Source organism: Calypte anna, chromosome 27 (genome assembly GCF_003957555.1).
Source record: "Calypte anna isolate BGI_N300 chromosome 27, bCalAnn1_v1.p, whole genome shotgun sequence".
Classification (NCBI taxonomy): domain Eukaryota; kingdom Metazoa; phylum Chordata; class Aves; order Apodiformes; family Trochilidae; genus Calypte; species Calypte anna.
This window is the reverse complement of record NC_044272.1, coordinates 1,383,680-1,407,045: the sequence shown is the minus strand read 5'-3', so window position 1 is coordinate 1,407,045 and position 23,366 is coordinate 1,383,680. Positions and strand designations below refer to the sequence as shown.

General features: G+C 61.2%; 2 protein-coding genes across 2 annotated transcripts; both read right to left on the bottom strand.

Moving 5' to 3' along the window:
- Nucleotides 1–13: 13 nt before the first annotated feature.
- WIPF2 (WAS/WASL interacting protein family member 2) lies at nucleotides 14–16,466 on the bottom strand. The gene is given in 10 exon segments (XM_030465939.1): nucleotides 14–1,345; nucleotides 1,967–2,068; nucleotides 2,191–2,400; nucleotides 3,738–3,960; nucleotides 3,962–4,398; nucleotides 4,839–4,958; nucleotides 5,122–5,254; nucleotides 5,669–5,793; nucleotides 8,837–9,121; nucleotides 16,418–16,466. Coding segments are annotated over 8 exon segments (1,329 nt in total). The 5' UTR covers nucleotides 5,732–5,793; nucleotides 8,837–9,121; nucleotides 16,418–16,466; the 3' UTR covers nucleotides 14–1,304.
- A 959-nt stretch (nucleotides 16,467–17,425) lies between these two features.
- Nucleotides 17,426–23,203, bottom strand: RAPGEFL1 (Rap guanine nucleotide exchange factor like 1). The gene is made up of 15 exons (XM_030465993.1): nucleotides 22,797–23,203; nucleotides 20,845–20,923; nucleotides 20,344–20,494; nucleotides 20,172–20,269; nucleotides 19,898–20,010; nucleotides 19,586–19,753; nucleotides 19,408–19,505; nucleotides 19,100–19,222; nucleotides 18,839–19,017; nucleotides 18,668–18,758; nucleotides 18,529–18,579; nucleotides 18,218–18,305; nucleotides 18,057–18,121; nucleotides 17,772–17,826; nucleotides 17,426–17,579 (listed from the first exon to the last, which is right to left on the bottom strand). Exons 1-15 carry the CDS (start codon nucleotides 23,170–23,172, stop codon nucleotides 17,455–17,457), a joined length of 1,860 nt encoding a protein of 619 aa, XP_030321853.1. The 5' UTR covers nucleotides 23,173–23,203; the 3' UTR covers nucleotides 17,426–17,454.
- Between the last annotated feature and the right edge of the window lie 163 nt (nucleotides 23,204–23,366).

Below are 23,366 nucleotides of genomic sequence, written 5' to 3'. Positions count from 1 at the left end.
TGGAGCCATGTACCTTTATTACTTTTATTTAAATGTGATTTCAAGCTCCTCAGTTTGATTCTGTTCCCTCTTAAACAGCCCCTGGCCCCCGGGGCGAACCGTTTTGTTTTGTTTTTTTTTTTTTTAACCTTTAATTAAATGAAACAGCAGCGCTGGGGGTGGGCTTGTCCTCCAGAGAACCCCCCCCCCCCAATGTCTCTCTTGCTGCCTCCAGCCTCAACAGGGAGTTTCCCTCTTTGTATAAAAACGAAACAAAACAAAACAAAAACAAACAAAAAAAATGGGGAAAAAAAACCCAAAAACAACCAACCAAAAAACACAAAACAAACCCCAAAACCGTTGGGGGAAGAGGACTGAGCCCCTCCCCAGCACCCACCTTCCTCCCACAGTACAAGCGTTTTACAACGTATAAAACTGATCAGTAACTACAGTTAATGTCCAGCCCCCACGGTATGGTGAGTAAATACAGATGCCAGCCCAGTACAGCCAGGCAGGGCAGTGTGTAAGGCAAAATGTCAGCCAGGACCCCCCCCCAGCACAGGGCCGTGCCCCCCACCCCCATAATGGCACCCCCAGCTTCCCCCACAGACAATTAGTGTCTTCCTGTTAAAACGCTCTAGTTTGGTAATTTAGTGTTAAAAGCTGAGCTGTCACCGCCAGGCCCAGCTCCACCCAGAGCTGCAATGAAGCCAGTGACTGTGGTGGTTCTGGGGTGCCCCCCACAGCCCCTGCCCAGCACCTCCAGGGGCTCCTAAATGGTCCCACACGCCCCCTCCACTCCTCCCCTGGATCCTGTGCAAAAAAGCAATCAGCCACGCTGGGCTAACGAGGCTCCACCAGCCTGTCCCGGAGATCCTGCAGTGTCCATCCCCTGCCCCAGCCTGGCTCTTCTCCAAGCCCTTGTTCAGCCCTGGCCCAAAAAACCAGGGCACCAAACCCCCCCTGGTCCCCACGTCCAGCCACGCGTGGCTCGGTGGCTGCCCTGAGCCCTGGTGCCAGGCTGCCAGAACACACACGGTGCCAGCACAACCTGGGATCTGTGACGAGGGAGGAGGACAGGACCCATCTGGGGTTGGTGGGAAGGTCAGTGAGTCCTGGAGGGAGCTGCAGAGATGAAGGTGGGGGGGCTGGAAGGGAGCGTGGGGCTGTGGGCGTCCGTGGGTCTTGGCGTGGTTGAGAAAACCAAAGCCACTGGGAGATTCTCATGCAGGATCCTGGGGGCAGGGAGGTGGGGAGGGTCCGTCGGGAGGAAGGGGAAGGAGATCCGGCTCTGCTCAGGAACAATCCACCCGGGCAGCCTGCTTTCACCTGGGAATGGGGGGCAGAGGGGGGGCCCCACGTGTAGCTGCAAGACAAGAGAGACCCCCTTGAAGCCCCTGAAGCCAGAACGTCCCCCTGGGTTCTCAGTGGATCCCCACTTTGGGTCTCTGTAGAGTGGGATCCAGCAGATCCAGCACGTCTGCTTTCTCTCCTCCACCCCCAACTCCCCCCTCCCAGCACCAGCTGCCCCCCCTTCCCTCTCCCTCCCCCCCGTGCTCCCCGCAGAGATCTGGAGCCAGGGATTTGCGACTCGCAGCAGCCGCTGCTGCGGCACGCACGGAAAGCTCAGGGCTTTTCAAATCCACATTAAACATTCATGGCTCTAAAAATAAACGAGCATCCCATTCTCCCTGGAGTCTCCTCCGGGATCCGCAGGGCTGGCGTGGTGCAGCAAAGGGCACTTTGCTGGGTCTGAGTGCCCCTGCTCAGGGTCTCTCCTGGCAGGTATGGGGGCTTCTTGTGCCCCCCTCCCCCCCTCCCAGTCCCTGGCCAGTCCCTGCAGAGCTGGCTGCTGGTGTCCCTTTAATCACCACACCACGCCAGCCCCTGCATGGGGACAAACAGGACAGTGAGTGGCCACAGTGTCACTGCTGTCACCTCCTGCCAGCCTTGAAGGCAGAGGATGGAACTCCCCCTCCTTCCTCACCTCTGTTTGTTTTGCTGGGGTAGATTCTCTGGAAGTATTTAAATTCCTCTGGGGCTGGGAAGTCTTCGACAGGGTGAAAGGAGTATTTGGATTCAAAGTCATCTGCAGAGAAGGGGGAGAAGAAGCAGGTCAGGACGGGTGGCTCTGAGGGGACACAGTGAAAGCCCAAGGGCTCAGCTCTGCCCCGGGGCTCTCCCAGCTCCAGCCCCCAGGACCCCACTCACCCAGGAATGCTCTGACAGTGGAGATGGAGTCCCGGTGCCCGTTCCGCACGGGTGGAGGTGGCGGTGGTGGCCCCGCCGGTGTCCTGGTGGGTGGTGGTGGTGGTTTCCCTCGGCTGGGGGGGTCGGTGGAGCCGTGCAGTCTGTAGGGGGGTGGAGGTGGGGGGGCATCACGCCCCCCGTTTCGCAGCATCGGCGGAGGGGGCGGTGGGGCTGCAAGGAGAGTTGGGTCAGCACCAGCACCACCACAGCCCGCCAAGGCTCCGTGTCCCCAGGGCCAACCCTTCCTTTGGCAGCAGGGCCAAGGACATCCATCCTTTGCCAGAGCTTTGCAGGCCAGCTGCGAGTCAGAGCACACCAGCAGCCAACTCAGGGATACTCCTATGCGTGCCCAGCTCAGATTTCCTGCTGGTTCCCAACATCTGCATTCCTCCCGGGCAGCTGCAGCCCAGGGGACCGGCCAGCCTGCTCCCCTGGATCACCACCCACCCCTCCTGGGGCTGCTCCAGTCCACAGCCAGACCCAAGTCACCCTCTGCATATGAAGGGATCCAAGGAGCAGCTATGAGCCTGCACACACCAGGCTTTGAGGGCAGCATCTCCCCAGGGAGAGAAGGTGCTGCCTGCCAGGGCTGGGGAGCCAAGTCCAGACTGCCAGCGAGGTGGTGAGAAGACCCAGGGTGCCTCTGACCCACCCCTCATCCCTGCCCAGCCTCCCATGGATGCACAGTGGCAGATCGTGCTTCTCATTAAGCTAATTACACACAGACTAAGAGAGCAGATCCCCTGCCATAGCTGGAAAGAGGGATTCTGGCAAGGCCGGAAGGACTGAGCGGGTTGGCAGGGGACCAGCGGGAGCTGCGGTCTGGACACGGAGCCCAGGAGCAGGGGGGGGGGGCACTGGGGCAAAGCCATCCCCAATCCCAGCAGCGGAAACACTCACACCCGAGTCCATGTGCACGGGGGGAGGGGGATGGTGGGTGGTTTTCACTGAGTCACCCCTCCGAGGGTGCCTGACACCAATACCTTAGTGCCAGAGGCTCCATCACCAGCTGTGCTCGGAGCCACACAGTGCCAAAACCAGCCCAGAGAGGAGTGGGACAGCTCCCAGGGCTGAGCAAAGGTGTCCAGCTGCACCCTTGAGGGAAGGCTTCTCCCTGCCCTGCTGCAGCTTTTTGTCACCTTTCTGGTGACATTCAGGGAGCCCAGGGGAGCAGCTGCAGCATACACAGCTCTGCTTCCACCCCATCCTCATCTCCTGCCCCATGAGGACACACCAACTGCACAGGCAGGAGCAGCCCAGCCACAACCCATCACCAAACCATCCAGTGTGCAAGGAGCTGGGTAAAGTGGGCAGGACTGGGGACATGTATTGAAGGTGACAATCCAGCTACTGCCCCAGCCCAACCCTGATGTGCAGGAGAAGCCTGGCTGTTCCCTGGTGCTGGTTCCCTTGGCATCTTCCAACAGCCCCCAAACACACCAAAGGTGGGCAGACACAGCCTGACCCCCCACTGCTGCTCCTTGCCCAGCAGAGCTGACTGTTCCTACCTGCGCCCCGGCTGGGGGGGTCTCGGGCCGGTGGAGGGGGGCGACTGCTCTGGAGAGACGGGGAGGCTGAGGCGGGCGGTTGCGGTGCCAGACCCCGCAGAGGGCCCGGGGTCTTCCTGTGCAAGGAGTTGTGTCTCTGTGGCAGCTCTGGGGCGGACTCGTTGACGGGGCTGGAAGGGCCGTTGGGGACACCGGGGGGTTGCCGATAAGGGGGTGGCGGGGGGGGCGAGGGACTGGCCCTGAGCCCCCGACCCCGTTCGGATACTGACTGGCGAGGGAGGGGGCTTGATGGATGGCGGGGCGGGGGGTCCGTCCCTGCTGCCGGGCAGTCGCTGTCCCGGGGTGGGTGGCAGGGGCTTCTCCCGGTTGTAGGAGGAGATTTTGGCGCCGTGTGCCGGAGGAGGAGCGGGAGGTGCTGCAGCACGGCGGCCCGGTGGGGGAGGCGGCGGGGCGGAGGAGCTGTGCTTCATGCCGGTGCCACCGGCGGTGTTGGGCCGGGAGAGGTCCGGCAGGGACGGCCTCTGCGTGCGCGGCAGCTCCGGCGGAGAAGCCCGACTGTTGTCAGCATCATCCTGAGGTCGGCTGTTGCTGGCCGGCACAGGGGGTCGGGGGGCGGCTGCTCTGGAGCCGGGGACTTGCAGAGTTTGCTTGCTGGAGCCGTCTGCGGGGGAGGGAGAGCAGAGTGAGCGGTACGGTGTGGGAGGACACGCGGTGCTGTGTCCCAGAGCTGGCGCGGGGCAGCCTGCCCGCTCGGCTGAGGAGGGCCAGACCGCAGGGAACGCCGTCTGGCACCGGCAGGGAGCTGGCACCACGCTCAGCCACACTCAGCTCCTCTCTCACCGTGGCCATGCGGGCTGGCTGGAGGGCAGGATGCCACAGAAAACAGCAGAGAAACGTTCGGCAACACATGCGACTGCCGGGCCTCCCACCCCCAACCTCCACCCCCCCGGGATGGTTTGTGTCATGGGACAGCGTGGCATGGAGGTGATTTGGGGTTCCTGCTTCTACCCTGGCAAACACAGGCAAAAAACTCAGCCCCCTCCCACTCTCAGGGATCTTCCCAGGGCACCCCGGTGCAAACCACGGGCCGGTGGCCGTTACCTGAGCTGTCCTTGGCTCCCACGGGCCGCAGCTTGGGCACGCCGCCTTGGAAGAGGCCACCCTTGGGCTGGATGGCAGCTGAGTTGGAGCTGAAGCTGCTGCCGCCGCTGCCCTTGGGCTCTGAAAGCAGAGAGGCAGAGAGGTTAAGCCTGGTATTATCAGCTCCTCCAATGAGGAGCTACTGGAAATCAGATGGGTGAGAGCCCAGAAGCCACCCTGAAGGGCACAGCAGCATCCAGAGTGGGGCTGAGAACCTCCCAGGGCCAGGCCAGGCAGTACTCACTCTCCAGGATGGGTGCACTCCGGTCATTGATTTGTGTCACTTTCCTTAGTTTGGTCCCTTTACAAATGTCCTGCAGGAGGGCTCCACGGCCCCGCTGCTCCTCTCGGCTCAGTTTTGGCGGTTCTGTGTTTGCCTGGAGACAAGAAGCTGCTCAGCAGGAGCTCACACATGCATGGGGATCCAGAGAGCAGGCATAGCCCAACTCCCCCTTCCCACTTTTCTGCTAAGCCCAGAGGCATCCTGACCCCCAAAAGCCTTCTCCAGGGGCTCTTCCAGACAGAGCAAAGGGACTGTCCAGGAGCTCACACTGTCCTGTTAAAGCCACATGCAAAGTCCCCTGCTCAACCCCCTGAACCATTGCAGAGCAGAAGACACTGAAGCAGAGAAACACCACGTGCATCCACATACAGACTGCTGCAAGGGAAACTGAGGTACAGCCCAAGGGCAGCCTAAAGCTCTCATAGGCTGGACTCGAGGAGGTCCAGAGACACTTGAGGGGGGTCTCCTGGCAAACAATAGTATGAGGCCACCTTAGGGACAGCCCTACCTGGCTGAAGGTGGGAGGTGGCGGGGGGCCGGGAGGCGGCGGCGGGGGAGGAGGGATTGGCATCCTGGCCCAGTTCCCGGCGGCTCCGGTGGCTCAGTGCTGGGGACAAGCCTGGTCACTCATTACTGTGGGAAGGGAAAGGAAGAAGCAGTCAGGGACTGGAGGGGAAACACAGCCTCAGGTGGTGTGCTAGTGCCCTGTGCCTGGAGCTCCCCATGGGGCAGAGGCAGGTCCCAGAGGTGGGAGCCAGCATGACCCCCTGCCCCAAATCACCAGGACCCCCACGCCAGCACAGAGCCTGCAGCTGAAGCCCAGGATGTTTTTCACGTGGCTGCCTCGCTCAGCAGAGAAAACCCGGCCAAGCTAATCCTGCACCACCAATCCAGCTCCTTTATCTGCAGCCAGAGGCTGCTCACGTGGAAGTGCGACAGGAGCCCCAGCCTGCAGCCCGGCAGCACCCAGCCAGCCCTGGCACACAGGCACAGGGAGCTCTGCCAGGGGGTCACCACCACACAGGGGGCAGGTGCTGCATGGCAGGGCCATCCTGCTGCTCACACAAGGAGGGATGCTCCAGTCCCCAAACAGCCCTGACAGATGAGGCAGGTTGTCCAAACCACTTGGATCCTGCCTTGATAACCTCCCAACACATCAAAGGCTGCCTGTGCCCTGTGCTTCACCATTCCCACAACTCCAAAGCCCCCCCTCTTGAACCAAACTCAGCTTTCCCAACACTCCTCTGTTGACATTTCAATCCAGCTTATCACAATCCCAAAAGGAAACCACCCCACACTGCAGCTTACCTAGAACAGCTCCCAGCCCACAAAGCACTTCTGTGGTGGGACTCCACAGAGCCCAACAGCTCCGGTTGGCACTGGAGACTGAGCCCAGAGGAAAGGGGACAGGAAGAGGAACCTGAATCACCAGGAGATCATTGGACAGGCCCCTGGCAAGCTCGTGCCTCTGACAGCAGCACACAGGTAGGGCTGTCCCAGCAGCACTGGCTCAGGGAATAGGAATGTGATGACTGGAGGCCTCGCTCGCCACCCCAGGAGTTTCGGGTGCTTAGGGCAGACCAAGAGGCTGGGGATAAATGTCCCTCTCCAGGCTGCAGATGTCTTTCCCCAAGGAAAACTTGTTTTTTAACCACAGAAGAGGACCACAATATGGTAAGAGGAAGAGTTTCTATGTAAGTGACCCTGCTCTGTCCAAGAGGGTTGGACTCGATGATCTTTTGAGGTCCCTTCCAACCCCTAACATTCTGTGATTCCCATCTGAAGCTTCCAACCTCTGATCTCCAGCCTCCAGAGAGCTCACCAATACGTCCACCATGACAGTGAAAGTTCCTTTACAACGCAGGCACTGAAACTTGGGTGCCTGCAACCTTTGAAATTGTTTGTATCAGGTATTAAAACCCAGATCCCTTCTGAGACTCACCTTCTACCAGATAAACAACAACTTACTGACACCACTGAACTTCCGTGAGGCCTGAGTGAGCCCAGCTCTGTCCTCATGTGTCAGATGTTCCCATTCCCTGTCACAGCAGAGCTTTGAGAACAGGAAAAACGGACCAGGAGCATCACTGTGATGCCAGCAGCTCCCCTGCCCTGGAGCAAACCACCAGCTCCCTGTGGTTCAGGAAAATAAATAAAGAAGCTACCATTTAATTAAAAGCAGCTCTTCTACTGGGTGAGAAACTCCTCACCTACAGACACCCTTGCTGGGAAGCCATTCCCTCCCTCTATCTCCCGGCATTTTTTAAGTCACTTGATATCTCAGGTGGCACCAGACACACCTCTGCAGAGCCAGGAACAGCACGAGCTCCAACCAGCCATGTCTCAGTGGGTCCCTGTCCACCCCACCGTGACAGCCACCAGTCCCACCACGCCAGGACACGCCACAGACTGGAACAAAGCCCAGCAAACCAACTCAGCCCATGCTTTTCCCACCAAAGCAAGATCAGAGACAGCTCGTAACGTGCTCGTCTGGGACCCACCAGCCCTGCCAGGATGTGTTGGAACAAGAACGTTTTTCCCCCGTGCTCCTTCCCACCCCACAGCAGGACAGCAGGGCCAGGATGGTGCAAAGGGCTGCCAGGGCAGAGGGTGACATCAGGGGGACGGTGTGACAGCGTCACGGCACGACGGGCGGGAGGAGAGGGCAGGAGAGCCCTGGCCTTGTTTGAACACCAGCAGCCGGAGGTAATTAGCAGAAATAAGCAGAGAAACGTGCCAGGTAATGAGACTCCTGACTCGGTCTCATGTGTCACAGGCCTGAGCCAGCACAGGAGCAGTGCCAGCGCTGCAGGCTGTCACCTCTGCTCCTGACCCACGGGAACAGGAACACATCTCCTCCCAGTTATGTTCCTGCTCCAGCTGGTAACTCACAGGGTGACACTTCCCAGCCAGTTCTGCCCCTCGACAGCTCATGGGGTCACAGGAGCCCTTTCAGACACCCCTGTGGCAGTGTGTCCCTGCCTCACTGTACTCAGAGGGACAGGGGTTTGCTGGCTCTTAGAAAACAAGTCAGTGGCACATCTTCAAGGCAAGCACACCACTGGGTCCCCCCTGTTTGGCCTCCTGCTCCCCATGTGTGCCCTGCGTTGGGCAGCTAGGGACAATCCACAGTGACATTACTCCTATGAGCAAGCTGGGGAGGAGAGAGGTATTTCTACAAAGAAAACCCTGAGTCATTATCTCCCAGTATCTAATGTGCCCTTAAAACTAGCACTGCACTGAAACCTGCCTTCAGATAAAGGCTCTGACCTAGAAGAGTGAGAAGAGAAGAGGAGGGGAGAGAAGAGTTTAAGCTAAAGCAGCTTGAGGATAAACTAGAGCTGAATTCCCGAGAAACGGGTCATTTCATTTCAGCACACAGCCCCGTTCAGGTTGTGGATTAACAGCAAAGGTCACATTGAAAAACCAAAATCAAGAGGCACCGAACTCAGCACGTGGCAGCTGCTGATTAGTTCATACCACGAGAACAGCCGAGACCTCCGAGTGGGAATGCTGGAGTGATCCATGTCTGTCTTTAAAACAAAGCCCAGATCTTTAATGTTGGTGAGGACAGAGACAGCTGACAGAGATTAGGGAGACACAAGCTAAATCCTCCAGGAAAGAATTAAAAAAAAAAAAAGGGGGGGAGGGGGGTGTTTCTCCCAGCACTGCTTACCACCCCGTCATGTCTGGCGTATGCCTTACGGAAACCGTGCCCTTGGAAACAATGCCGCTCCGACAGCCGACTTCTCTGTGTTCCTGCTCCTTTGTTCTTCGTTTCCAGGGATCCTTTCACCACGCCAGATCTGAGCCTCAGAGAGCTCCATATGCTCGCTGCGCTTGCAGGGAAAGTGGTTTGAAAGACCTGAATCGGGGCAGCCAGAGACAGCCGCCAGATCAAAGCGCAGAGCTCATCTTCGGCTAAGCCGGGAGGGGCAGGTTTGCCACCTTAGCTTTCCTTCTAAAACAAAAAACAAAACCCAAGAAAGCTGTGAGAAAACAGAGAGGAAAACAAGGTGTGAAAAGCTCTCGCTCTGGAGGAGAGCGAGCTCAGGGAAATCGAGGTGACCCTGCAGAAAGCTGCTGCCCAGCAGCCCCCTGGGCCCTAAGGTGGCTGCAGCCCCCTCCCTCCCTACAGCAGCGCTTTGGGTCAGTCCTGCAGCACTTCCCTCAGCCCACCCTGGCTTAAAAAACACTGTTAAACCCCAACACCATTACACTCAGCAACCCCCTCTCTCCTGTAGAACAGCTGAATGAGCTGGAGCTGCCCTGGACAGGACAACACACCACGTTTTGCAAGTTCCCATTTGCTGTGAAGAGAGATGAAATGCCTTCTCCATCACGCAGCCCTGGATTCTGCTCATCCCACGGGGGAAAGGGAGTTTGCTTTTTTAGCAGGACAGGCAGCAGTGACCTTCAGACGCCATAAGCACGTTTCCCTGCTTTTCAGGGGGATTTGGGTGCCGTGGCAGATTTGTATTTCACAGCTAGGCTCACACTGCCGAGGCGAGCCTGCATTTGCAAACCCGAGATGAAGAGCTTCATCCTCAGGGAGGCAGCGGCTTTGAACTGCAGATCAAGAGGAATTTCCAGCCCTCTGATGTCAGCTGCAGAATGCGGCTGCACCGGTTTGGGGACGACTTCCAAGGCTGGACCTCTCCAACACCCTCCCTTCCACCCCCGCCTCGAAGGGTGCCTTTATCTTCCACCTCTTCCCATCCAAACCCTCAGTTCCTCGTTTCCCTGAGCTCAGCCCTGCCCAGTTCGGAGCCTCTCCTCCCATGCTTGACATTTCTGCCCATTCCTGAGGAGCGAGGGCTTCGGCAGCGCTGAAGAAGCGACATAAATAATTTATCCTGAAAGACAGCCATCGCAGGATTTAAGGTCATTCAGGCTTTTAAAATCGTCTCAGCATGCTTTAAGAGAGCGAGCTGCCATCTCGATTTGGAGCGTCTCAAAGAGCCGGTGCATCCCTGCGTGCAGACAGACAGACACACTCCAGCCCCGCGGGACTCAGACGTTCACTGTGAATTATTAACAACACACGGTCACCGACAATGCGTTTTTAACAAAAAAACCCCGAACACAAAAGTTTCTAATGCCTTCGGGACAAATTCCACAGCCCTCGGTAGAGCTTCCCCATCCCTGATCACGGGACCCCCAGAGCCTGCAGCAGCCTTCCACTGAGCTCAGCTCGGCTCACTTGGCAGAGGAAACCTTTAATCAGGAGCGAGGAATCATGTCCTGACATTAGGCTGCAGCAAAGGGAAGAGCAGGAAAAGCCCATCCCAAGAGGGCCTGTGGACTTCCCTGCCTCTCCCTGTCCCCTGTGCCAGGCAAGAAGGGAAAGGAAGCCTGGGAGGGAGAGGTGGCACACGAGGGGACCAGGCAGGAACCGCTCTGAACCAGCGCTCCCTGCGACCGACACCTCTGATTGTTCCAGGGGAGGAAGCGGTGGGAGACGCAGGGACTTCCCGGCTGCTTCAGGGGGTGACCCATGGCTGGGAATAACGTGCTGCAGGACCAACGCCTGGCAGAGAACAATGTGGGGCTGAACAGCAAGAGGCCCCGAGCCCGAGGGTGTCAGCGTTCGAATAAAAACATCTTTTTATCAGCTGCCAACGATGCTGCATTCCTGTGGAATGATGGAGCTCTGTGATGGAGCTGTGAGCTCCGTGAGGTGCAATGGCAGCAGGGAGAGCATGAGTGGCCTTGGGATGCTCCGAGCAAGGAGGGCTCCAGCCCTCAGAGGCTTTTAAACACCCCCAGCAGCGCCTGGTCTCATTTAGAGGCTGATGCTAACGAGCCACATCCAAGGCTTGGTCTGACACCAGCAATGAGCAAGGAACAGCAAACAAACCCACAGCTCTTCTGAGCATCACATGAAGCCGACGGGCACAAAGTGATCTGTAAAGCAGCACCAGACACGGCAGCCTCAGACAGGAACAGGCAACCGACCCAGCTCCAGCCTGCCACCCTGAGTTGACACTGTCAGCTGCTGCAGCAGCACCAGTCAGGGACAGCAAAAAGTCCGGGTGAAACTCTGCCAAAAAAAGTCACCTCAACTGGAGGAGGCCCCACTGAGGTCCAGGCTTCCAAAGCCAACCCCTGCACTGAGCTTTTTGCCCAGACTCACCCCAGTATCCAAGCAGTTGCCAACACACTGACCCACTCCACCAGCACTGAGGGTCTGTCACTGCTGGGCCTTTATCCCTGCCCCATGGCGTGGGGACAAGAGGCAGCATCTCTGGGAGAGGTCACTGCCCTGAGACTGACCCAGCTGTGTTTAGGGGAAGGTTGAGTGGTCTGTGAAAAAAAAAATCCTGGTGAACACCCATGAGCTACACACACATGCTGCCTGAAGGTTGGGATGGAGAACTGTACCTTTAAACTACTGCAGGAGCTGCTCCAGCTCATCCCCCCCTGTGCCAGCCTCTGCCTGTGTTTGAACACTCAGCTTAAACACACCCAAGACCCCACAGAGGCCACCCTCCTCCTTCACTCACAGCCCTTTGTCAACTTCACTCAGCAAGGCAGTGCCAGAGCTGGGATCATCTCCCCTGCCTGGGCTGGGAGCCTCCAGGAGGAACAAATCCCTTCCCCTATCCCCCGCTGAGGTCTCTCCCATCTCTCACCAGACATCCATGATGCTCCCTTGGGGGTTTTGGGGAGGCAGAGGGCAGAGACTTCCAGCTCTGCTCCCTTTTGCCATCCCTCTCCTGCAGGGCAAAGGTGCTGGGGCTCTGCCCACTCACCAGCCTCCTGTGCTGCCTCTTTTGCAAGAGCTGCTCCAAGCCTAGTGGCTCCGAAGGCAATGAGCAGAGCCAGGCTGGAGCACAAAGCCTCCTGCTGTTCCACCAAACCCAGCCAAGTATTCTCAGGGTTTTCCTAGGCAAAGGCCAAGCAGAGATGAGCCCATCCATGATCCAGAACACACAGGGTAAGTAACGGAGGCAGAGTGCAAGTCACTGGCTGCTGTCAGGAGGTGCCTGCTGGAAGGGCACAGTCCTTGCCGCAGGATAAAGTCACCCAGAACCACCCCAAAGCCACAACAGCCTCAAAGAGAGGAAGAAACCACTCAGAAAAACATCATTGAATGCTTCTAAAAAAAAAAAATACATTGGCCATAGAAATGCATCTCTCCTCTAACCAGGTTCACAGTCAATCATTAGGAGAAAATGTACAAACTACCACGGAATATCCAGCACTGAAGCGTTATTTTGGGACACTTGGATGTCTGTGTGAGACCCTAAAGCTACAGAAACCTCACAATGGGGCCACAGGATCAACAGTATGGCTTAGAGTGAGCAGAGTCCCCACTGGGGCAGGAGGCTGAGGATGGGGAGGACTCAGCTGCAGGTGTCAGAGGGCAAAGGAGGCACTGATGTTGATGCCAAGGGGAGAGGGAGCTAAGCCCCATCAGAACGAGTTCTCCACATGGTCAGATCCACACTCAGCTGCCTGTCAGGCTGGCAGGTGCCAAGAACACACCATGAATCAACAGCCAGAACAGAGGGAGAGGAGGGCTGGCTTTGAGATATGATCCAGTAACAAGGGGTGAGAGACAGAGAGACTCATCGTGGGGGCTGGTGGTCCCTGCAGATGCCACTCTGCCACTCCCAGCTCCCAAGAAAAGCCACAAGCACCCACAAGCCACCCACCCAACCCATGTGAGGGAAGAGTTAAGCCCTGTGCCTGCAGGAGGAAACAAAGAGAAGTACCAGGGTGCTGCAGAGACAGTCCCTGCTGCCAGAGCACCCCAGCAGCAGGTCAGACCAGACAGGGACACTGGAGTGAAACAGCAGCAAATGCCAGCAGGCAGCATCCTGGCCCAGCATGACAACCAAGACTCCCCACGGCCCAGACCGCCAGGGGCCACGCTCTGGGCAAGCTCTGCCAACAGCATTTGCAACTCACCTGGCCTGCTCCCGCGGGAAAGGGAAGAGCAGAGCTCCCTGCAAAACCTCCACACCCCCCTGGCAGCATCATCCCTTTCACCAGGAACATCTCTCCGGAGCTGCCTTCGCCCCAGGAGGTGCCAGAGGGAGAGTCTGTACCAAGGGCATGGGGCTGGTGCAGCCAGTCCTGCCGAGCAGCAGGAATCACCACAGCTATGGGATTGTGTGTGGGAGACACCAGAGGAAGGAATGGGGATGAGCCAAAGAAGCAGAGAGACACCCAAGCCCCCGCCCCACAGCACAGCACAACACAGAGCTCCCAGAGACCCCACAGCAGAATTGGTCTCTTGGTACCACAACCCCTGCCAAGGCTGGTGATGAAGAAGCTTTCTCAGCTCTGGAAAAGACCTTTTAATTTCTGAACCAACCTTGTAACACCGGAGTGAGGAGTGAGCCCTGGGAGCTGTGCTCATTCCAGAGCTGCCCTGGCAAAGCCAACAGAAGAAACCCAACCCTCTCAGCCCCTCGTTAGGAGGACACGTTCCCCCCCCGCTCCCTCCTCCCACCTTGCTTCCCAACAGAACGCTACTTCTTTGGCAGCACAAATCTGCCTTCCTTCCAAGCAGCCAGATGTAAGTAAGTAGGTCAGACGAGGACCAGAGCGCCTCAGTGACAGCACTTTAAAGCAAAGCAAAGGGAAGTGAGCCCTGACCTGGAACGTGCCCAGTCACCTCGGTGCTGGTGGAGAGAGGGAGCTGGCACACGTCACCACAGAGGTAACACCTTCAGCCAGGGCAGAGAACCCAAGAGCAGCAGTGTGGCACCACATGCTGGGGCTTTTGGGTCAGCGTCTACTGCCCTGTGGCAGCCCGGTATGTCTGCAGCACCACCGCAGCACGGAACCACAGGCCTGCTTTAATGGTGAAAACTGATTCAAACAGCCCCAAATCAGGGGCAAGGGAGGCAGAGGGATGGAGCAATGGTGGTACAGGTGGCACCTGCAGCAGCACTGCCCTCGGTGCCACACTCACAGCCCAGCACCAGGCATGAGACACGCTCCAGATGGCACCGGCTTGGCACGCCACGGCCAACAGCTCCCGTTTGTTCATGGCAGAATGGAGCCAAACCCTCCCTCACCCCCACGGCACAAAGAGGGATCTGTGCTCCCAGCCCCGGAGCAGCCATGGGAAAGCAGGGAAAGCAGGAATTCCTTTGCATTCCAGCAACGAGGCCGCGAGCGGGAGAGCGGCCGTGCCACCCCCTGGCACACGAGGGGTGAGGAGGGGACGTGTCCCGGGGGGCTGGGCTGAAGCAGCAGTGCCAAAACACCTTGGGGACACAAGACAATAAGTCGAGACAGCCAGGGCTGAAAGCAGGAAGCTGAGCTGTGAAAAGCAGAGGACATGCTCACCAGGTAGCTCTGCCCCAAAGAGCATGTCCCAGCCAGAGCCGGGTGGATTCACACCTCATCTGCAAACCCAGGCAGCTCCAGAGGGGAGTAGGTCAGATTAGATCCTCTCTGGCAGCCATCAGCAGGGCAGTGACACTTCACACCAGAGATCAGGCCAGGCCTGAGCAAGCCAGGCAGCCCCCTGTCTGCAGCCAAGTCTGCCAAAGGTAAAACGAGGCCGATTTGGGATCCCGGCACCTCTCCAAGGGCTCCTGCTCAGCCCAGCACACAGGCTGTGGCTCCCTGAAATGACTTTCATGCAAAACCTCTGCCTCCACCTGACCCGAGGCTGCAGCCACACAGGCTCCTTGCCATCACCTTCCCACTGGCCTGGGGGTACAGCTGCCCCCCAGCCCCCATTTCACCTGAATGATGGGGTGGGGAAACCCAGAACAGAGCAGTCATGAGGTGCTCAGTGCCCCACATCAGCTGAGGGTCAGGAGGCAGCCAGCACCTCCCGCTGCTGCATCTCACCCCATGCACCCCAGAAATGCTGCCCACACCCAAACAAGTCAGGGAGACACAGAGCCTGCTCCCCACACACACCCCACTCACCACAGGGGGGAGTTTTGGGACAGAGATGTGGTTAGCAGCAATGGGAACTTGAGGCAAAAAACCCAAAACACCCAATCCCTGAGCACTGCTGGGAGAACAAGCTGTTTCAGAGCCTGCACTGCTCCAAAACTACCCCAGCCTCTGCCTCCTCAAGCTCAGGGCTCACTGCAGCTTCTCCATGAGAAGGGAAACACCAAACCAAGCAACATATCCTGAGGAGAGACAGCTCAGCGCCCAGGCACACCTGGCAGCACACGTACCCCACAGCTCGACCCCATCCACGTCCCTCCCAGGTCACAGTCAAGGACATCAAGGCACACGGAGAACTCTGTGAACAGAGAGCCAGGGTGGGCGTGAGAGCTGCATCAGTTCTGCTGAGTCCCTGCAAGGGGAATGGCTGTGGCTGCTCCTGCCACAGCCCCTTCACTTTCCCTCTGTCCCAAAGGACACGCAGTGAACAATCAGCTACTTATTTTGTTTGCTAACAGGCAGGGTTCTGGAGAGATCCAGAGTGTAAACCTGCAGCAGGAATTCAGTCCTCAAGTCCAGGGCTGGGTCTGGCAGGGACGTACGGCTCCATGGGTGGGGAAAGCCGTCGGAGCAGGAGCAGCCGCGGCTGTGTTTACCCGGAGCAGAAGGGAGAGCTCAGCCTCCACCGTGGCACTCGCAGCACTTTGCTGCCCGCCCATATGTTGCTCCGACGTTGGGATTTCGTAGGCAGAAGCTGCTCAGGCTGCAGTTTGGCCCAGAGAAGGGACTGGCTGTGACACTGCTTGGGAACCCCGGGAACACTGTCCCCCCAAGGATGGCACAAACACACACCCAAACCTGCCCACACACAGACCCGGAGCCCTTCCTGCCCCCCCTGGGGAGCACCCCTGGAGAAGGGCGATGGGAAGAACAGGACGGGCACCTTCCTGTCACACAGGGAGAAGGAAGCATGGAGGGGAGGTCTCCTCAAGACCCCCACAGGATCCCCCAGCCGCTGCCACTGTGCCAAACACCCTTTCGGCACAGACGTGCCGGCTACACCGGTGCCTCCCCTGGCAAACTCCCCCACAACCTCCAAGGGTCCCCTTGGAGGGGGAGCTCAGCGCACCCCAAGCCCCCCCCGGCCCACCACACCACACACCGGCCCCAGAACACTCCCAGACACCCTCCTGCACCCCAGAAGCGCCCAGATCAAACCCTGCTCCCCAGAACAAGCCCCACACAGGCCCCATCCTCCTCACAGGCCCCGCGCCTCCCCACACACACCCACCCCGAGCCGCCGTAGCCTACACAGAGGCCTCGCGGGCCGCAGCTGTGGCTCTCACAGACCCCGCATCCCCCGGACCGGAGCCCTCGCGCTCACCGCCCGCCCGCGGCCTCCTCCCGCCGCACCCGGAAACGCGGCCCCGCGGCGCCCTCCGCCTCCAGCCGCCGCCGAACAAAATGGCGGCTGTAGCCCCGCTGCGCCTGCGCGGCCCTGGCAGGAAATGGGCGGAGCGACCGCGCGGCGGCGCCATGATGGGAAGGGCAGCGGGAGCTGCAGGGCTCTGCGGACGCCATTTTGGGAAGGTCACAAGCGCGGCGGGGACTCCCGGTTCCGCGGGTGTCCGGAGGACCGAGGGGAGCGCGGCGGAGCTGGAGAGGGATTCCCTGCTCGTGGCGGAGCCGGTGCTGCAGGGCCGGGTGTGCCGCGACCGGGCTTGGCTATCGCTGCCCCTCCCCGCCATGTTGGGAGGGCCGGAAGGAGCCCCGGCAGCCGCCATGTTGGGGAGGTCACCGCGCGGCTCCGCGCTGCCGCCACCTCGAGAAGGTCGCAGCCCCCCCACCCCGGTCGGTAACGGGAGATTCGGGGCGGGGGCAACGCCCGTGAGCCCCCCCCCCCCCCCCCCCCCAGGCCCCTTGCTCCAGGCGTGACCTCACGCAGCAGCACGGCTATAACATCACTCCCCAGCATGACATCAGCAGACAGGCGCCGGGACAGCCTTTTATTGGGGTTTCACACGCCCCCGCCCCCCGGAGGGGTTTTGCTTTTGTTTTCTTCTTCTTTTTTTTTTTTTTTTTTTTTTTTTCTTGTTTTTTTCCTCCTTTTTTTTAAAAAATAAATGTACAATTCCGGACGGCAGCTCGGTACAAAATATACACGTCTGGGGAGGGAAGGACGGGAGAGGGAGGAGCGGGGAGGGGGGGCACGTACAAAAATAGAGGGGAGCCCCCGGGGGGGGGGTTCCTGCACCCCAGCCATGGGGCTGCGAGGGGTGACAGGTCCGGGGGCCCCCAAACCCCCCCAGCCCCGTGCCAGGCTGGGGCCCCTGGCCAAAGTGCGTCAGTGCTGGGGGGCTGGGACCCCCCGGGCGGGGAGGGGGTCCCGGGGTTTGCCCCCCTAACCCCCCCCCCCGGCCCTCACTGTCCGCCCGGCTCCAGTTTGTAGGAGAGCTCGAAGAGCAGGTTCTGGTTGTCGATGACCCGGAGCTGCCGCACGTAAGCCTTGGTCTGCAGCTGCCCCGGGGAGGCCTCCAGCTCCAGGCCTGGGGGGTCAGTGTGGGGGAACAGGGGTGGGCATGGGGATGGGATGGAGGGATGCAGGTCCAGACACATCCCCACCCCCTGGGGACAGCGGTGGGGGTGGCAGGGCCATGCGTATCCTGCACCCCACAAGGTCAGCTCCCTCCCGCACCCAGTGGGTGCTGGGGGACCCCTCACCTCCCCGGTTTACTCACAGAGCGGGCGGCTGCGGTACTTGCGGATGGTCCTCACTTTCTCAGCAATGCAGTGCTGGGGCACAGAGCAGCCTCTGTCAGCCCCCAGACCCACGGGACCCTGCCTGGTCCCCCCAGGAGCCTGGGGACTGTCCCCACCCTGGGGCACCCCCATCACCAGGAACCCTGCGCTCCCCAGTCCACTGCAGGGACAGGAGGGTCCCAGCCCCTCAGTGGGGTCTCCACTCCCTGTCCTCACCCTGGGATCCCTCAGGCATGTCCCCCCCATCACTGAGGGGCACCCACCAGTTTCTCCATGTTGACCAGCCCATCCAGGAGGGTCTTGCTGCCTTCATGCAGGAATGTCAGGTCTGGGGATGAATCAAGGCATAAGAGGGGGCTCCATGGGACAGCAGTGGGACCCTGGCCCACCGTGGGGTGCAGGCAGCCCCCATGCCCCCCCTCACCTTTGAGGATGAGCGGCACAAAGGGGATGAGGGGGGGTTTCATCTTGGCCAGCACCTCACGATAAGTCTTGTGGTTCCTGCAGGGGTCCTGGAGGGAGACGGGGGGGTCAGCTCCCCATGGGTGCCAGCACCCTGCCCCATACCCCCACCACAGTGGCTGCTGACACACAGAGCTGCATTGCCTTGGAGAGGGGGAACAGAGACACCCAGGGAGGGTGCGGGAACACCCCTGCCCACCAACTCCCCAAATCTCTTGGGGTAGAGGGGGGAACAGAGGCTCTCACACATCCCACAGATGCCCAGGTGCTCACCGTCAGGTTCTCAAACTTCCGAAACTGGTTCTTGAATTTCCCAGGGAGCTTCTGCAAGACAAGTCCAGGGAAGGGGGGAGGTCCACGAGCACCTGAGGGGCTCTATGAGAACCTGGGGGGGTCCATTAGCACCCCTTACCTCCCAGGTGAGGCGCAGTCGGCTGATGGCAGCATTGTTGAGCCCGATGACGATGGCATAGAAGGAGAGCATGTCCTGGTTCTGCTTACATCTGGGGGAGGGGAGGGGGGAAGAGGGTCAGGGGGTGGCAGGGGAACCCCCACATACATACACCCCCATCCCCACACTCACATGGCAGCGATCTTGATGAGCTTCTTGAGGAGGTGGGCACGCTTGCCCAGTGACTCACAGAGCAGGAGCTCAGTGCCCACCCAGTGCTGCACCTCACTGCACCGCTGCAGCAGCAGCTCCAGGTTTGCCGTCTCCCGCCGGCCCCGCTCCCCATGGAACACGTAGTCCACAAACTCCAGCTGCCGAGGAAGGGGACAAGCATGTCACCAGGGTCCTCCCCTGCCATGGCATAACAGCCACCCCAGCCACCAACACCCCAACCTCGTGGATGCAGCGGAAGAGCTCCCAGTGGAAGGCAGTGAGGTGGTTGGCGATCTCCTCCGGCTCGGCACGATGGATCTCTGTGTCCCCAGGGACCACCTGGATCTCCTCGGGCAGTGGCACCTGTGAGGGGACACCATGGGGATGCTTGGAGGATGCTGGAGCATGCGGGAGGGTTCCCCCTCTTCCGCACAGGGGGACATGAGGACATTCGAGGGGTGCTGGAGGGGTCTTGTAGGAGGGTCCTTCATCCCCCGCCCAGGGGGTGATGGTGTCCTGGGTTGGGGGATCTCCAGGGTGGTGCTCACCAAGGAGTCGAAGGTGTCCCTGGTGCAGGCGAAGAGGTGGCTGTTGATGCCCAGGGTGGTGAAGACGCACTCCTCGCTGGGCTGCAGCACCGCTTTCTCTGCAGACAGGGGGTCAGTGCCAGCCGGACCCCTCCTCACAACCCCCCCACACACACCCCTGCCCCAGACCCCCGGGCACCTCCAGAAGAGGCCATAGTGACGAGGATGAGGGCGTCCTCGCGGGTGCTCTGCTCCTCCGAGTACTGCAGCTTCTCAGTGACAGAGGTCAGGATGTCCTGCACCGAGGCCGAGAGGCGGCTGCGGATGGTGACGTAGGAGTGGTCGGGCATGTAGACACGGCAGAAAACTGGGGAGAAGCAGAAGGGAGGGGGGGGGTTGTCAGGGCTGTGATGGTCACCCACACCTCCCTGGGACACCTCGGAGTCCCAACTGGGGATAGAGAGGCACAGAACAGGCAGAGCCCCTTGCAGGAGGGGATGTGGTCACTCACTCTCGTCAGAGCCCCGGAAGGCCACGCGGGTCTGCAGGCAGGAGTCGATGCGGCGAAAGTGCCTGAACAGCGGCTTCACCTGCTTGTTCGGGGGGGGGGTCTCCTCGGCCACCCTACAGCACCAGTGTGGGGTCAGGCAGGGCCCCCTCAGCACTCTCTAACCCCTCTGGAGACCCCCTGACCCCGCTGGGGACACCTAACTTCCAGGACCTGCTGAACCCTCTCTCTGGGGACTCCTTGTCCTTCCTGAGGACCCCCTGTCCCCCCCACTCACTTGAGCTCCACCGTCTCCACAAGCTGGTGCAGCTTGAGGATCTCATCCTCCAGGTCATGGTAGAGGGACGTGTCCTTCATAATCAGCAGATAAAGCTCCTGAGGGGGCACAAGAGGGAATCAGGGCTGGGGGCTGAAGGGGTTGGGGGGCTGCGGGAGCAGGAGGCACCCACCTTGATCACCTTCCCGGCGCTCTCCTCCTCCTGCAGCAGCCCCTTGTAGGTGTCGAGGAAATGCAGCAGCACGGACAGCACTGCCCGCTTGCGCCGCAGCCCGGCCCCCTCCTCCCAGTGGGGCGGGGGGCTGCCCCCCACCGCTACGAAAGTGGCACCGTTAAGGATATGCCACGGCAAGGAGGGACCCCGGTCACCCCTTGTGGGCATCCTCGTCCCCACCCTGGTAGCACCCCACCGCCTGCCTTGCACCCACCCTCACAGCACCCCAGTTCCCTGCTCACTGCTCCTGTGTGCCCCCCACCCCATGGCACCCTGCTGCCCCTCTCCTCACAGCCCCTTGTGCCACACTCATGCTCACCCCACTGGCACCCTCACGCCCTCCTGATTGCACCTTCACACTCTCCTTGTGCCCATCCCTGGACCCCTCCTCATTACACCCTCACGCCCCCCCTCCTGGCAGCCCACTGTCCGCCCCATGCCCCCCCCCCCCAAGGATATTGCTGGTGCAGCTGCTGCAGGAAGCGCTCGGTGGGCAGGAAGAGTGAGTGTGTGAGCACGATGTCATCCAGCAGTGAGTCTGGGGGAGATGAGGGGAGGATGGGCACCCTGCCCTGCACAGCCCCTCCACCACCCCCTGAGCCAGTGCCTGGCACTGACTCCTGGACCCCCATGGGGCAGCCAGGGAGCAGGCAGGACCTGAGCCTCAACCTTCCAGCACAACTGCCAGCCCCGGTGAGAGCCTGACTGCAGCTCAAGGCAATAGGGAAACTGAGGCAGGCAGCGAGGGGAGGTGGGTACAGGGGCTATTTGAGCAGGCACACTCAGGGCACACGGTACCAGCTCCAGTCCCCACGGTTGGGGTCTCTGGACACCACCAGCCCCAGGAAGGGTGTTTTGGCACAACTGGGTGAGCTATGGGACCAACACAGCTGGCAGTGGCCATGGGTGCCAGCACCCTGCCACCACCACGACCTTTGGTCAAGGCACCGCTCCCTTGCCTGACCCAGAGCAGCCTCGAGTGGGTCTCCCAGAAGGAGCTGTGCCCAGCGTCCCCCCCGCTCCGGCACATTAACCCGGTCACGGATCTGTGCCGAGTCAGGGCTGAGGCTCCCCTGGCACCACCGTGCTGGGGCACAGCACCCACGGGGGATCAGCTGCTGCTGAAAGCAGGACACAGCAGTCTGGGGCACAGTCTGGACCCACACCCCCCCAGCCCAGCCCCCAGAGCCACAAGGCTGGTGCCCCACATCCAGCATCCTGCACCCAGGGCAGGCAAGGGCACCAGCAGCATGGGGGGCACCCAGGACAGGTACGTGTCTCCCATGTCCCAAGTGTAGCCCCCAGTTGGGATCTACCTGGGGGTCAGAAGGAGCCAAACATCCCCCATCCCTGCAAGGTGCAGTGCCCTCCATCCCTGCCTCAGTTTCCCCATCCCTTTGCAGCACCCACACCTTCCAACAGAGCCACAAGGAGCAGGTGCAGGGGAGGTTTTCCCACGCCAGGAGAACGTGGGTGGTGGGAGCCCCCGGCCCCCCGTGCTGGTTTCTGCCCTCTCCCCCCCCCCAAATCCAGCTCAGACACCGCAGGGCCGGGCCTGGCAGCGTGTTGGTGCAGGCAGGGCCTGGAGCTGCCAGACTCATCTCGCTTCTACCCGAAAGGCTCCACCGTGTCGGGGAGCCCCACCCTGCCCCAGCGTACCCAGAGTGTGGAGCTGGGGTGCCTCACTGCTCCCTGCTGCCCCCAGGAGCCAAGGGCAGGAGCAAGGATCCCCCCTGGTTCCCACCCAGCTCCCTGGTCCCCAAGCCGCCTCGCACCTCTGCACGGGGAGCCACGGGACGGTACCGGAGGGAAGGGGTGTCCGCCCCCCGCTCCCCCCCACCCCTCCCCCAGCACTGCGGCTCCCGTTGGGGATAATTTTACCACCGGGAAAATATTAACCAGGGGGCTGGTGGCTCTGCATGGGGCAGCGGCAGCCGGTGCCCGACCACCCTCGGCCTCCACCGGGTCCGGAGCTGCCACCCTGAGCCCTCGACCTTTGCCCGCCCCGCTGCCACCGGCACCGCGGACCCAGCCTGACCTTCCCATCCCAGCCGGGCACCCTCCTGCACCCTGCGCGGTGTCAGAGCCACACCGGGCACCCAGTGTCCCCCACCCCGGTGCTATCCAGCGCATCCCCCGGGTCGCGGTTGTGCGGGAACCGATCAAACACCCTCGCCACCCCCCCGCGCCCAGCGCCGCCCGCTGCCGCATCCCCCCCCCCCCGAATTTCCCACCGCAGCGCCCGGCCGCGGCCCCCGCTCTCCCCGCCCCGCTCCCCCCCCCCCCCCCCCCGCAGCCCCTCCATCCACCCCCCGTCCCTCCTGCCATCCATCCATCCATCCATCCATCCCTCGGCCGCTCTCCCGGGGGTCCCGCAGCCACCGCCCCCCGCCCGCCCCGGCCCGCGGTACCTGCTGGGCAGCCCCGGCCGTGCCCCCCACCCGCGGGCAGTCGCTCCAGCAGCCGCTCCAGGAGCCGATCGGGGGCCGCGGGCGCGGGGGGGGCGCAGCCGCAGCGGGCGGCGGGCGGTGGCTCGGGGCTCGGCGGCTCCCGGTCCCGGTCGCCACCCGGCGATGGCTCCTCCGGGGAGCGGAGCGGAGCCTCGGGTGGCCGCAGCTCCAACCACCGACCCTCACCCCCCGGCTGCGGTCCCGCCGGATCCTCGGGGGAGGCGGGGGGGCGAGACAGGCTCTGCCGCCGCGGTCCCGGTGCCGGTGCCGGTGCGGCGGCGGGTCGGGCGGGCAGGTGCGAGCCCGGCTTCTTCAGCAACTTCTCCAGCGGCTTCATGGCCGCCCGGGCGCGGCGGCGACGGTGGCTCAGGGGGCCATGGGCGGCGGCGGCGGCAGGGGGGGCGGCTCCGCTCGGCTCCGGTAGGGCTCGGGCTCGGGCCCCGGCGCCGCTCCCCGCCCGCCCCGCGCCTGCTGCGCCCGGCGGAGCCGCCGCCAGCGCCCGCCCCCCCGCCCCGCCCCCGGCCCCACCGC